Genomic DNA, 16,016 nt, shown 5'->3' on the forward strand with positions numbered 1-16,016 from the left:
AAAAAGTATACAACACTAACCTAAACCTGAGACCACATAATTAATATGTTCACTAAAAAGAGCTGTTTGTAAAAACATAAAAAATATACTTTAAAAAAGTATATATACTGACTTAATAACTGAAAGTAAACAAACAAGCAAGAGAAAGAACGGTTGACCAGATCTCATCTGTGTTGGTGTCTAAATCTCTAAAATACAGATGTTTTAAATCTAAGAGACATAAAGCTGTAAGACAGCAGCTTGTCAGTCCTGCGCCTCCACCAAAGGCGTAAACACACCTCAAGCTTATACCTGCGTTAACAAGCACTGACTACTACACGTGCATGGCACAGAGTGAGGACATGATCCAAAATGGCTCTGAAACATGTTAATTTTTGACTAAAAGCAGTAAACAAATAAGAAACTTAATCTGAAATACATTTATGTTTTAGAGTAGAAAGTCAACTTACATGGATGGGGTCCAGTATCTTTACAGCCGCTTTACTTCCATCAAGTTTGTTGAGCACTTTGTAGACTTTACCGTACGTCCCTTTCCCGATTGTCTCGATGATGTCCCAGGCGTCTGTGGGATCTGGAAAGTTGTCGAAGACAATCGATTTCCCTGATTGTGGAAACATCTTCAGGAGAGATCTCCTGTGACAGAAAAACACATGGGTCAATATTAGAAGACAGAGATGGCAGCTGTCAGAGAGCATGTTACACTTAACTATGTCTGAGCTAATTAATCCAAAATGCAATCCAATCCAAATTTTTTAATGAAGCTCACCGACAAAGACAATAGAAAAATAAAATAATAATCAAAAACACAAGACAATAGAATTATTTTATCTTTAATATTACCTTTCTATCAGTTATAAATACAACATTCAATGCACTTCCAGTTAAATAACACTGGCTAAACTGTACATAAGTGTAAGCAGATGAGTGGCTTGTCAGGTGATCAAAGCACTGTCATGCTGGTTTGTTTGGGAATTAAACTGGAGGCCCATCAAGTGTTGAGCTGGAGGATAATCCAGTTGTAGCTGGATAATTGGGAGTTAATTTTTGGTGATTCCATAGAGCTGCGTGATACTCAAACACACAGACACACATGCAGTAAACATGTGCTCACCCTCCTTTACACTTAGCAGCCCTGTAGCTGTATGAGCTGGATGTCAATGGAGGCTTCTGAGGTACATTGTCAGAGGTTGGTTAGAGCTCAAAGTGGGATAAATCCCTGACAGAGGGTGTAATGTTGCACTGTATTCTCATGCAACAAAGAAGACAACAAACTCAGCATTGTCTTTGACTCATCTGTACCTCAGAGGACTGGGTATGTAGTTATTTCAGGGCTGATGTTTCCTCCAATCATGTTGCATCAAACACACTGTAACTAGGCTCTGGTAACATGATGCGTTTTCTGGTGCAGGGCTGACTCATGGTGACATCAAGCTGTTTTTTTAATAGGAGATTTAAAAGCAATATAAACACTGATGCATCATGGCTTTCAGTCATAAGTAGTTTTCTCCAATTTCACAGTTAACAATTTGCAATTTAAACTGCGAGAAGTTGTCATTTTTGACAACTTTTAACACTGCTTTATGAAGGCCAATTTAAGATTGCAAATCACACTTACATAAACATTTTCAAAAATAGCATGTGATAACTGACAACTGTAGAATTGTGATTTTGCAGGCCATAGTCTACCTTTGAAACATGTTTTGCCTCTTAACTCTTAAAGTAAAGGATGCACAATATATCGGTCACTTACTAGTATTGGCTGGAATTGGCTTTAAAGTGAAATATCCAAATCAGTCAACATGCTCTTTGTTATTTTGCAATGAATGAATGTCATATATATTGAAAAGCATTATATTTTATGTCCCAATCTGCTGGTGCATCATCACAATAAGAGTACACATGCAAAATATGATGATAATTCCACTACAGAAGACACTTGTTGATAAAAAGAAAAAGTGGATATATCGAAACTGGTATAGGTTATAGGCCAAATGTGTTGTTATGAGGCATAATAACAGTTAGTTGACAATTGATTAATCTGTTGTCAAGAATTTAATTGAACATATGAAATTTAATCAATAAATCGATAGGCTACGCAATTATGTCAAAGTATATGAAATATGTTGCTGTGAGCTTAAATTGAGGAAAAACAAATTTGGTATTCTTTGAAATAAGCAAAACAAGAATAAATTTTAACATTTTTTTCAAATAACAATTAGTCATGTATTAAATTTGCCAATAATCAATTAAGGAAAGTATTTGCGATTTGCAAGCCTATAAATAAGTATTTTGGGTATCTGCAAAAAATGCAATATCGTGCATCTCTACTTAAACTGTCTTACTGTTAGAGCGGGGCAAAGTGCCACCATGTTGTCTTTTTTATCGTAATATTTGTTACAGTGTTCAAAATCATGATGCAATGCTATAAACACAAGGTTATTAGATGCAATTACAAATACAACAGGATTGTATCTTTGCATGGAAATGCGCAAAGGACAGATAGCCAGCACCAACAACTTACCATGTAAAGGAACACGCTGCTAAATCCTACACAAACTCCTCTAAACACTGTTTAAATACCCTTCAAGACAAGGGTGCCCTCTCAGATTTGCATTCAACATCCACAGAAAGCTAAAAACATAACAACAGCAGAATAAACTGAGACGAACTTACATGGTTGTCCAAATAAGACTTGAAACATTTTTGGAAAAATAGTTAATCCATTTCTGTGCAAAAGGTTAGCATGGACGCAGTGGTGGGCCAGCCTGGCCTGGCTGTGACTGTAAACCACAGAGGAGGAGCTAACGTGAGCTAATCTCACTAGCAATTCCCCTGCTCCAGAGCTGCCATTGGAAACCATCTCTAAGTGGTAGGAGATACAGTGGGATTAGCGGGAATTAGCCACTGCTGCAGCGTGAGCCTTTCCCCATATAGACGCCCATTCATACACAAAAGGAAAGCTGGTTAGAGGCCCTAAGCGCACAGTGCTACAGAGGGCCGCTCCTCCTTTTATTATTGGTGGTCACTTTATTTATGTTCAAGGGAAAATTGCCTCTCAGATTCACTTTTCAGCAGTAATTTTATCTAAACTATTTATATTTATTTAATTAATTAATTATTATTATTAATTATTGTAATGATTTAACCCTTTTAACACTGAGAAAACTGGTGCAATTTCTTACGAAAATATGGGAAAAAAGGCAATGAGCACCCTGGTAAGAAATGTTCCAAAAATCACAAGAAATTAATTTTATATATCTTGTTATTTTTTTGTAAAAAAATAAAAAAATAAGGTGGGAAAAATTTCTAGAGAAAAAAAGAAAAGACCTAGGGAAAAATTAGATTTGTAATTATCATAATTACATATTTAGAAAACAAGGAAAATTATATATATATATATATATATATATATATATATATATATATATATATATATATATATATATATATATATATATATATATATATATATATATATATATATATAATATTACAAATGCAAATTAAACTTTGGTAGGATAATAAAATCAATTGCTTTTGAGTCTATATATGATTTGTTGTAAAAACAATGACTGAAGTAAAAAACATTCTCCTTTAAACTTCATAATTCAATTTCATGATTCATAATTTTATTGCACACAACAAATTTCCATTTCTTTCAAAATGTCCAATGATTTTTATTAATTCCATGACATTTCCAGGCCTGGAAAATAGGACAAGGAGGTTCCATGACTTTTACAGATTCTCCATGACTGTGGAAATCCCTTTTTTTTTGTTATGTTTTGGTTTTTCTTAAGTTTTTTCTAATTTTTTGCAAATTTTTGGGTCATATCTTCTTGCATTGCTCATTGCCTTCTTTCTATGTTAAAAAACAAAAATCAAGCCAATTTGCACTAGTTTCAAAGAGTTAAATCAGTTTGACTGGTTCACTGTGAATGAATCCCTCCAAGGTAAAACTGGCATACATACATTATTTTGCAGAGATATTATCAGGCATTACCTATGCAGAGTGATTAGACACCTGTACATGTGCATCCATGTGTAGGTAATTGCACTCATGTTAGCCTAATGTACAGTGTCTGAGTTACCTGCAGCCTTCTTCAATAAAACATCACTGCCTCTATATGTGACAACATGCTGTGACACATGAGACAGGAGGCCGAAACCTAAGGACTCGCACTGGACACCTCCGACAGGAGCACAGGCTGCAGGGAAATGACCCCTTAGAAGAGACGGTGTGTGTGTGTATGTGTGTTTGTGTGTTTGTGTGGGGTTATCTAACCTTTTCCACCCTGGAGCACTGGCTGCTTGTCACTTTAAGTTAGTTGCTCAGGGATGTGGCATTAACCGCAGTCTGTGTGCAAATAATGAACTGCACATGTATGACTGAGCATGCATTTACTGTATGAACGGATGCACTGCTGTGGTTCTGAAATAAAGAATATAATGAATCTCAAAATATCTCATTGTTTACCATGAAAACTGAAGATAAATCACACTCAAAGGGTCCTAAGTGGAAATGTGCTTTCTGATCTGAGTGATGTTCTAAGCAGAGGTTTGGCCACTTGAAGCTCATAGAGGAAACAGAAGATCCATTTGGCAAACAAGGACCGCCGCGGACTAATCTGTGACGCTGATGAGTGGGTTAAAGTTTCGGCTTAACCTTGGCACAGGAAGACTGCTGGTCTACAAGCCAAGATAATCTGGCTCAAAGTGAAAAATACTTTCACTTGGAGTGCATGAGTTTTGTAAAAGAACACAAGCTGCTAATGGAAGCATTCAGATCTTTATCTGGCATTCAGATAAAGATGGTAATGCTACGTCGAACAGAAAAATCCTATGCTGATTGACTGATTAAATAGTAATTTAGGAAACCTGGAACTACATCTTTTTTTTGTGCTGCTTTCAAAAGTCTTTCGCAATCATTTAAACTTTTGAAAGTTGAGCAAATTGGTGTGATTTCAATCAAACGCATGGAAAAAAAAGTGACAATCAATTTGGTCAGTAAAGTTCCACAAATTGTGAAAGATTAGTAGAAATAAAATAAAATCTAAAATTATTTTTAAAAAAAGCTAGGGAAACTTTCTGGGGGAAGAAACTATGTTTACATTTATTTTACAGAATTATTACAATTACAATTTTACAAATCTTGTTTGCCTTGTTTGTTTTTGTTTTTACTTTCTTTATCTTTTTTCTTTCCAAATAATTTTCAGATAATTTTCTTGTATTTTTTATTTTTTTTTTTACTAATATCTTGTTAATTTTTGGGTACTTTCTTCTTTCACTGCTCATTGCCTTCTTCACACATTTTTTTCCAACCCAATTTGCTGAGGTTTCAAAGGGTTAATCATAAGAAAGAAATCTGTCCAGTATTCAGATGTATCAGATAAAAGGCTGTGCGATTAAATAATGATAATTATCTTGATGTAATTTCCTTTAATAGAGATATAATAAATGATAGATGAATGCTTGAAATAATTAAACCACCCATACGCCAATAGAGGGGGCGCTAACACACCTTAAACATTCATTTCCACCTGCCATTAACAAAAAGAGCTAGCAGTAGTAGAAGAAGAAGACGAGACCAGCCACTAATGCGTACAGTAACATTATAACATTACAACATTTAACACGCTTATAGTTATATTTAGTGCGACTGTTTTGAGCACGGATGACAGCCCTGGCCTTCAGGAGTGAATTCGCCTCATAGCTTTATGGGTGGTGTAATGGTAATGGTGAATTAGCAACTTAATGTGACTAACTGGCTATTTCATTTTTATAATGATATGACATAACATGACTAAAGGGAACATAAACAAACCCCCCGCATGTCTGCTAGTCCATGAACATGATTTCTACCAGAGTCACATCATCAAGACTTTTTTTAATGCCACGAAATGACCCCACGCTACTTCACAACGTCATCAAAGTCTGTCTTTTGTTACTGTTATGATTGAAAAATAGCCGAAAGTACACACTGTGGGTTTAAAACTTAGACAGAAAGTACTAAAAACAGTAGAGATTTTTCTAAGTTATTCTGTCTGCAAAACATTTTAAACCATGTTTGAGATGAGGCTGACCAGACTTTACATTATTTTCATTTTGATTGTTTTGAACCTACCTCAGATTTGTGAAATGTTCTGCTGCTTGTTTTTTTTTGTTTTTTTGTTTTTTGTCGTGTTCTGACAATAAATAATTTAAGGTTTTTAATTTAAAGTTTAAACCACAAATGAAAGAAATAATTATCCAAATCTCCTGTTAATTATTGATATAAGCTGATAGAAAACTTTTTACTGTGATAATTATTTTTAGCCATATCATCCAGCTCCATAAAAGACAACAACAAAACTAAGGACTCACTACTGCCCAGCAACTAATAGTGACATAACTTTGTCACACACTAAGCACTAAGACATGCTGCTCCTCACAGAGTTAAATTTTGGCAAATAATTGCAATGATCAATTTTTACTGACCTTTGATGAATGATGAAAGGGAACAAAGCCAACAGATACACATGGATGGTACAGGTAAAGCATAGATTTAAACACATACAAACATGCGCGCACACACACACACACACCAACACACACACATACACATACTATATAGACAGGTAAACACACACACACAGCTGCAATGTGCTGAGCCACTCCCAAAGTTTGCAAATAAGGCACCCAAATGAAGCAGCCATGCTTGCATTCTGTTCAACTAGAGAAGCAAGTAAAAGATACACCTATTTTTAAGGCTGGCCAAACAAAAATACACATAAATGCTATTCTATTTTAGCATGAGCATATTTAGTGGCATAAAAAAGTTATTGTAATACTTACTCTGTGTGCATTTACATGCTTGAGTATATCAGCTGTGGCCGATAGCATTGGCAAGAACGAGCAGGGTGAAGTTCCCGTGTGCCCAAACCTCCTTTGCTATGTATTATACATCAAGAATAAGGAACACAATATTGCAGAGCACACTAAAGTCAATGAGCTAAAGTAATTAGTTTAAATAATTAGTTTTAGCGTCCACATGCCGGCAGCGAGTCTGATAGTGTCATAAATAAGCCCTGTAGAAGACAGGCTAACAACAGGCGGGTGCGTGGACAGCAGCGAGGAGCGAGTCAGGTGCAGCAGGCCATGACTGCACTGGAGTGCTCTCAGCGTCGTTTAGCAGTGTCCCATTACACGGCAACTGCTGGGGAGAGAGCCGCTGTGGGGCCGAGCCAGAGCTGGACTGAGAGTTCAGTTCAGGGTCTGATGGTATCTGAACCTTGGCTTAAATAAATTCAGGTTGTGAGATGAAGCATTTTCACAATTTAACTATAATATAACAACTATATCATGAATCATTGCCACTCATTTTGATATATTTGTTAACAAACATGTCAATCACTGCACAGATCGATAATATCTGATCAGCGGAGCACCTCATGACTGCGTTTTGAGCCACCTGCTGTACTGTCTCTACACACACGAACTCCAATGCCATCATCAAGTTTGTCCAAGATGTAAATGTGGTGGACCTAATCAGAGATAACAATGAAAAGGCCACTAAAAGGTAGAGAATAGGCTGGGGTGGTGTAACGGTATACCAGGGTATTTCAAAATCTCGAAACTATGTTTTTCAATACCGTCATCAATAGAGGCACCTGACACATCATTCAATGACAACCTCTTCATGTGGTGGAAAAGTGAGATTTCATGCTGCTATGACTTTTCCCTGCAAATTATTGATTCTGCTCAAACTGTCAGAAACTAATTGCTCAAGCAGTGACGCTATTAATTTATCATACAGACTAACAGATGGCACAGTGATTGTTTTCCCCTAAACACTCAGAGGCATGTTGACATCAGACAGACAGAAAAAAACTCTTGTTAACTAACAATGACGTACAAAAGATTAGAGTTTGTAGTCCTGCTGATAATGGGTCAAAAATCTTCAAATTTATGAACTTAAGAAGGTATATATTGACATATAAAAGTTATACTTTGGTAAAATGCTATCTCAACAGATGCTCATACTGTAATCTCAAATTCTAAGAAGTCATCCAGACAAAAGAGTGACTTGTTTTTTTCTCTGCAAAGACAAAGAAAGAGGAAATTAAGAAGAAGACACACTACAAGAACTCGGCTGAGTAGAGGATGCAATTTTTCATTTTCTAAAAACGAAACTGCAATAGGTCCAGAGGTTTGACCATGCTATAAAGCCTCATCAATCAGTCACCTTCAGGCCCCTGGATTTAGCCAATAATAAATCTGGGGGCCACTGATGTCTCTGTCCGTTACACACGCACACACACAAACAAACTGTGACTCTCTGCTCTGTCTTCACCTCCACCCCCTACCAATGACCCCCTCTTGTTCTCCGTCTGGGAGGGACCCCACGTGATCGACGAGCAGACTTAAGTGTGGCTCCCTTGAGCACATCCTCCAGGCTTCAGCAACGGCAGCAAACCAACCTCATTTCCTGCTCCGCTGCTTTACAAATGGCTCCTGGAAGCTGAACCAAGACCAAGGATGGGGGATGCACTGATGGCCATAATAGCCGTATGATTAGAGTGGGCAAAGGTCCAGCTCGGTGTGCAGACTGGACACACCTCTGCTTCGTTATTAAACCACTTTGAGTACAGAAAAATACAAATGATGGAAGATGTCTGTAAAATTGAATAATTGTTAAAATTATTGCTTTTAGTGTGGTTTATATTTTGTCATTTCAACTGCCCATTTATTTCTCTTATTAGTGGCTTTATGGATGGCGATGCCAGCTAACTGGTGTATGATTTATTGTTATATTATATTGTTAAAACTAAATTAAAATTTGATCACAAAAAAAAGCAATAAGACAGAGTGAGAAAGTGCAGCTGGTACCAGTGTATCAATACTGTGGAAAATTACTATTGATGCCATTTAAAATACTAAGAATAGATATGCATTGATAAATTGATATTTTGATAGCACTATAAACTACTCGAGTTACTGAAAAAAACCCACAAAATAAAATGCCCCTTGCTTGTATTTTAGAAAAGATTTACTAAGTGTGGTTAGAAAAGCAAAAATAAAGTTTTCATGAAGTAAAGATTTAGAGTTACAGTGGAGTGGAAAATGTATATTTTTTATAATGAAAATGTCATGCAACATTTCTTTCCAGCATGGATACAGTAACACTGCAGCAGTAATAACTTGAGTAAAATGAGTAAACTCTCTTTACAAAGTCTGCCTCTCTTTGTCACAAATGAAATATTGGATGAGAACCAGCGTGCCAAATGTGTGACGTGTTACATAAGCGGTTAATAGGCTTAATTTCCTGACAGGTAACCTACATACTGCTCTGCTGCACTGCGAGCTTCTCACCCACCGATCAGCCTCTAGTCTCAACAGCGTTAAGAATCATCCTCTCTGAGTGACACTGTACCCCAGAGATATCTCATCTTATGAAACACATAAGATGGCTGCATGATCTAATAATCCTGCTCGCGTACTGAACGTCCTTCGACTTTGATGTGCTTATTTTAGCCCTCTCATTTCATGCATGTTTTGTGTCTGAAAAAGCATCATAATTAAGATCATTTTAATCAAATTAAGAGTATCCCGTGACTTTGTTGTTAGAAAATGTCATAGAAAAAGGAACCCGAAACAAATAAGCATAAACTTATGCAATCTGACTGGAAGCACAAAAGCTCATTTCCATCCCTTTGTTGCAACTTCTCTATCAGACCGTTTGTATTTAAATCATCTAAAAATCCAAATAATTGCTCTGATGAAAATCCAAAGCTGCTTGAAGACATCAATCACAACAGCTAAGCCAGACACTTTAATATATAATTAGCTTTAGAAAGATTTAATGAACAAAGTGTCTTACCTGAAATTAAAGTAGCTGCTTTCAGACATGTTTTCAGACCTACTCCGCCGACAAGTCATTTGTGAATGTGTTCGAAACAGTGTAAGGGGTTGAGGACAATTATGTTGTTGAAAATTAAGTGGCACTGGAAGTACAAGTCATTCGGTCTCTTCTAGCCCACTCGGCTAGAAGAGACTCTGGCTGCATTATTATGAATATCTCTGCACTGGGAATGTTGTTTCTTCAGACTGTAATAATCAACATATGAAAGCAAACTTGGCTTATGTAATTGTTACACGGTGAAGAGACTCTCACAATCTGATAAACACATATACAAAATGCTGCAAATATCAAGTCAGGAATCGATTTTCTTCTTGACACTGACTGACTTTTTTTTAAACTGAGGGGAGTGAGATGTGCATACATGTATTGATGTATCTGTTTCTGCTCTATATATATATATATATATATATATATATATGTGTAGGCATGTTAATACATATATCTAGTATACGTGTACACGCAGCACATTTATAAGTGATAGTACTATTACTATTATAATCTAGGGTGAAATTAGTAGGATTTTTATTTATTTGTTTTCATAATCATCTTTTTATTGTTCCTATTTCTGTGTTTTTTAAATGATAACAATGATGATAACTATTATTATTATTATTATTATTATCAGTATTGTTATTATTATTACTATTACTATTAATGAATGTATTTATTTATTAATTTATTTTAATTTTCGACTTTGACATCACAGGTCATTCTATGCCAGCTGGAGTAGGCTGGGGAGGGGAGGGTTAGACAAAAGGTTAACTTTCCTTCTGGAGTATCAATACCTGTAAAATCTGCAAAACATATGGGCACATATGGATGAGATGCAGCTATGTACATATGATTTATTATTACACTCTGCACAAAACTAAATAAAAATTTGATCACAAAAAAGAGAAACTGACTCTCTTCACATTGCACAATAGAAACGTGACATAAAAACTTGGATTAGCAAGAAGCGTTTCCTGCGGTCTCTCAGGCCAAAGCTGGGTGCTTTAGAAAAGTGGTGAATATTTGCACGACCTGCTCATCTGAGTGCTTTCAACAGCAGTTTTGCTGCAGTGATGGCATGCTTGGTTTGAAGGACAAGCAGCAGTTCATGAAGGTTGATTGATTGATTGATAAGGGGATTGATTAGAACAGTCTCTCCCCTCTTTGTGTGTGTACACATGTGGAAATCGATAACGGCCTGGAATCACTTCTGACATCGTAAACGCCCAACCAACTGGACCCTGCTCTGTGCTGCGCCGCCATTACACACTGAGGTTGAAATTGTGTTTGTTTGTTTTTTTTTAGCAAACATGCATGTAAATATATATTTCCATGTAGTCTGACCTACATGGGGTGAATGTTTCCACTCAAACCCCTTGACTCAAACGCCTTTCCATGTCCGCCCATTTTTCTTACCACTGCTGCTAAAACAATTTGTACAAAAAGTATAACACGACGCCATTGTCTCCGTCCTCCCCCTGTACTAATCACATGGTCATACTCGAGAGCGCCGAGTGGAATAATGACACAGTGTCGGACACAATCAGGCGAAATCAGAGATCACTTCAAGGAGATTTAAGGAGGGACGTTCTGATTGTTGATGCCTCTGTGATGCAGATCAGCGGACGGCTGCCTCTGCAGCACCCGAGCCGACTGCGTCTGTGAAGACTGATTGAATAAGGCTACTGATGAGACTATTGTGGCTGCAGCTACGTGGCGTGAATGCCTGACAGGCCCGTGGCCGACGTCAATGACTGGCTGCCATTGTGGCAATCCGCTGGGCCGTGACTTCCCCAGCTGTGGCGTATAGCATATCAGGAGCCACTTAAAATGAGTATTGAAGGATCATTAGGATATTATTGGCTCGTCCGTATACGTGATATACGCATGAAGTTTCATTCTGAATGTGGCCAACTGTTTTTTTTACTTGATAATTAAAGTGTTTATGAGCATGTTAGGAATCGTTTCATTTGGGACACTTTACCACTGCTTTGTATTCTCATTCTTTGTTTCTGCAGAGGACAATGCAGTCTACAGCAGTTCACCTTGTCTGCCGATTATTTCAGCTGCGTGGAAAAATGCCTTTGGGTAGAATCGGATAATAATAAATAATTGTTTGCATAAATTCATTCAGCGTAATGCAGCAGTGAGGAGCACAAGCTAATCTAACTGTGGAGGCATAGCAATAGATTATGAGCCTTGGTTTGCATTTGATGTTAATGAATTTGTTGCAGGTTTTGGGACGTGAGTCGGCTGAATGACTCTGTATCTATAGAAGCCTTTGAAATACAAAACTGTCACTTTCATTTAGACGTCTATAATTGCAGATCTTAACATGGGGCTTCTTTGAGACATTTGTTCACTCTCCGCAGCTCTGCAGAAGTGAACTTCACCTGTTCAAGTGACATTCAATTTGTGGTTTACCTGTTTTCTACAATCTGCTGTGTTTACATTGAAGGACTTCCAAATTCATTTTCTATGTAAAAACTTGACAGATTTATCTTTTCTCTCTCAACAAAACATAAGCAAGACTAACGCCTCGTTTCCACATAGCTAAATTTACATATGTAATCAGAAGTCCATTCATTACTATATGATTACTATGTCATTACTATTTAGCTTCACTCCACTCCTAAAAGCTTGGTAAAACAGGCACAGCTGTTGGCACAGCTACACATCAGTGTGGATTTATATTGAAGTTAGATTATTGCGGATACATGGCCAGGGAAAACCTAATCTCTCTCATCCAAAAAATGGTTAGAGACTGAAAACAGAGTGTAACAAATTGAAAGTTCTAATTTCAGGCAAAGGCAATCCAATAGTTGTTGAGACATTTCGCAAAAAACAACAACAACAATTAAACAACAACAACACAAAAGTCAGCCTCTTGGTGGTGCAAGAGAGAAAGTCACCAAAATTTCAATCTGCACAAACGTAGTGGACTGCCAGACAATGCTGTCCATAGAGTCACGCCATCACAGTGTTTAAAGAAATCCTCTTGCACAGATAGTTCAGTGACTAAGTAAATTAAATGCATAAAATACGAAATGAACGACAAACTGCTTTTGACTTTTCCTCGCCCACTCTGCTGCCATCCCACATAAGTACAATCAGCGGGGTTCATGACATGATGCTAAGCAGTCCCAACAGTGACTCAGTCCTCTTCCCACTGGAGAGGAGTTGTATAACTTGCTGATGATGCAAATGCTCTCTTAGTGTTCATTTCTCCACCCAAATTTCAGGAGAACACGTGTCCAAGTGTTTTTTCATTTTTGCATCACTGAAAATCCAAATAAAAGTTTGTTGTTTTCACGGTTTTAAAAGTTTACAGTCAAAAAGAAGCACTGCATCAGCTCGTGCTGGATCAAAACTTACCAAAATATTTGTACAATCTTCGACTTTAGTGAATTCTTTGAGTTTCTCCTTCCTCAGCTTATTTTATAGTGCCTGAATTCCCTGATGGAGGGAACATATTGAACACGCCGATAAAACTGAATCGGCTTTTGCTCCATATGGCTGCAGTACATGGTTTTCTGTGTTTGGCAGCGATGCCGAGTTCAGCTTGAGAATCACAGCCGCAAGCAAAAACACCCACCTCTCATGCATTCATCCCACATGTTCACACTACAAAAAAAACTGCCAGAACACCACAGAGTGCACCAAGACTGTATATTTTGCTCAAAAAACTCAATGCCATTTTCTGCAAGTATGCAAAGGACATGCAGAGGGAACCTGCAACGTGTGAGAACAACAGATTCATTGGGAAACCCAGCGCTGTGTAATTAACATCTGTTATCATAATAGAGGTCAAAATGAAGAGAATAGCCGAGCTTCCCCTAATCTGACAGAATCCCTCCTTCCCAAAAATGGAAAATACAACCAGGCAGGACCTCAGATCATTTGCAGAGACAGTGTGTATCATCATATTCCCGAGCATATCTTTCTCACAAAACTCTGACTCCTATTGAGCAATACAAGACCATTATCACGGCAGATAGTGAAAGCATTTCCCCACCAGCCAAACCTCCCATCTGTCTGTGTTTCCACATAATATGACAGCTCTGATCGGCGGTTAATGGCCGGTAGCATTTTAGTCATTTCACTCTTCTTTACATTCACTTTCTTCCTGTCACTAATCCTGCTTCAAACGACCCCAAGGACTGTGACAAAATCAGCCGAGTCAAACGACATGCTGAACCACATCAGGAAACAGACGTCTAAATACATTGTGGACTCCTAAAACGTGACAAAAACTCAAAATCCTCCCTGCTTTATCAGGCAAATATCCTGATACATACTTTGAGGCACCCCGAGTTGTGTGTCTGCCTGCATTCAGCCCCCTTCAAAATGATTTTCCTTTTCTGTGCTAAGGATGTCTGATTGTGACCTGCGTCACTGGATGAATAACCAACAGGATTTGAGGGTGGGGTCGGGGGGTTCCTTCGTGCTGTCGTGTTGCGTATATTTCTACGTCACATGCCATCAGCTTCTCTGTCTCAAAAAATGATGCAGTTATCAGTGGTGGAGGAAGCATTCAGATCCTTTACATATACATATATACATATATATACACTCACACACACACACATATATATGTGTGTGTGTGTGTGTGTGTGTGCTGCTCTATGTACCACTCTCTTGTTTCAATAAAGAAATTGAAACAAAATTGAAATATAAAAGTAAAAGTAGTTGCTGTAGAAAAAATGTCTAATCACTCATTCACAGTTGGGAAAGCTGATCACAGAAATATTTTGTGTGCAGGATCCTGCGTTTGTGACTGACAAGTTTTGGAAAAAACTGTTTTATCAACTGTTCTGTACCGTCATTTACTGCCGAGTCCTCACTCAAGCAGTCGGTAGGGGCCTAAGTTTCCTGAAAAACCAGCTAGGCTAAAAACAACAAGCCTTACCTTTGAGTTGAAACAAGATTCCCCGTGCATCATCCAACAGCATGAGGCCGAATCAGGTGCCTCTCAGCTCCAGGAGAGGGACTTTCTGCGGGAGAAGGACGGACTGGGGCACACTGATGAATGTTTAGCTCTACTTCTGCTAAAAAACTGAGGTTTCTGCACCACTGTCCTCATCAGAGTCAAACTGGGCAAACACAGACACACACACACACATATATATATAGTCAACCTGCAGCAGGTGAGCAGTTCTCATTGGATAATTAGTTGAACAGGATTTTAAATCTATTGGACAATCCACAAGGGGGCGTTACCACTGCCAGTGGCAAATCCTGAGCTTCACAATGTCACCAGGAAGAAAAAAACAGACATCTCTTAGTGTTACATGAAGTATAAAATAGAAATAGAGGTGTCCTGTTTGCAGCAGTTGCAGGTTTGATTCTGTCCTAAAAACAAACAAACAAACAAAAAAAAGTATGAAAATAAAAACTACAAAATGGAGGCTGTGTCCTTTTTGCAGCAGTCGCAGGTTTGATTCAATCCTAAACCAAAACAAAAAACAAAACAAATAGAAAAAGTACAAAAAAAAAAAAAATACAGGAGCAATATCCATCATGTGTAACATATCAAAGAAAACATTGATTTAAGAAAAACAAGACAAAGAGTCTTTCTTGTTAAAAAGTCACAGAGTAAATGTTTGTAGCATAAACTTCATAGAGGCCTGCATTTCAATTTCTCAATGAATTTTCATTATTTTCTTTTGCAAACTCAGCTGCGTCAATAACAACATAAATAATTTACCTTCTGGTAACAATTTTGAGCTTATAGATGCCACTGAAATGAAGACTCCAGAGATCATCCAAATTCCATATCCAAAATTTTTTTCTCAAAGACAAAAATATGAGTTATTGTTTTGTTATTGAGTGCCATTTTGATTTTTTTCCAATTTGAATTTTATTTTTAGTCCAGAACAAGGTGTCCCAACCATGCTGGGGAGGCAGAATTTGGGGAAATGCACTCCTTGTACATTTAACTAAAATTGTATCGTTTACATTTGGGCTGTGCTCAAAAAAAAACAAAACAAAAAAAAACTAGCAGACACCAGCATCTGTTCTTGGATTTTCGACATTGAGGGCTTAGCAGACACCTGTATTTGTTCAGGGATCAAGTTATTTCCATTACTGTTTAAGGTTATTTCATGTTGATACGAAAATGTCCCAA

General features: G+C 37.4%; 1 protein-coding gene across 9 annotated transcripts in view; it reads right to left on the reverse strand.

Moving 5' to 3' along the window:
- The window catches only part of myo3a (myosin IIIA), a 77,593-nt gene extending 62,612 nt beyond the window's left edge, over nucleotides 1-14,981 (reverse strand). For 8 of the 9 annotated variants that reach the window (XM_088071980.1, XM_088071979.1, XM_088071983.1 and 5 more), the window contains exons 1-2: nucleotides 2,674-2,827; nucleotides 450-633 (exon numbers count right to left, since the gene is read on the reverse strand). In XM_088071980.1, coding sequence (XP_087928106.1) covers nucleotides 450-633; nucleotides 2,674-2,675 — 186 coding nt within the window. In that variant the 5' untranslated portion in view covers nucleotides 2,676-2,827. Of the gene's footprint in view, nucleotides 1-449; nucleotides 634-2,673; nucleotides 2,828-14,798 lie in introns of those variants that run through there. The other variant, XM_088071978.1, reaches the window with a different exon arrangement.
- Nucleotides 14,982-16,016: the final 1,035 nt, after the last annotated feature.

This window comes from Plectropomus leopardus, chromosome 21, assembly GCF_026936395.1.
Source record: "Plectropomus leopardus strain MGB_pleo_1.0 chromosome 21, ASM2693639v1, whole genome shotgun sequence".
NCBI classification, from domain to species: domain Eukaryota; kingdom Metazoa; phylum Chordata; class Actinopteri; order Perciformes; family Serranidae; genus Plectropomus; species Plectropomus leopardus.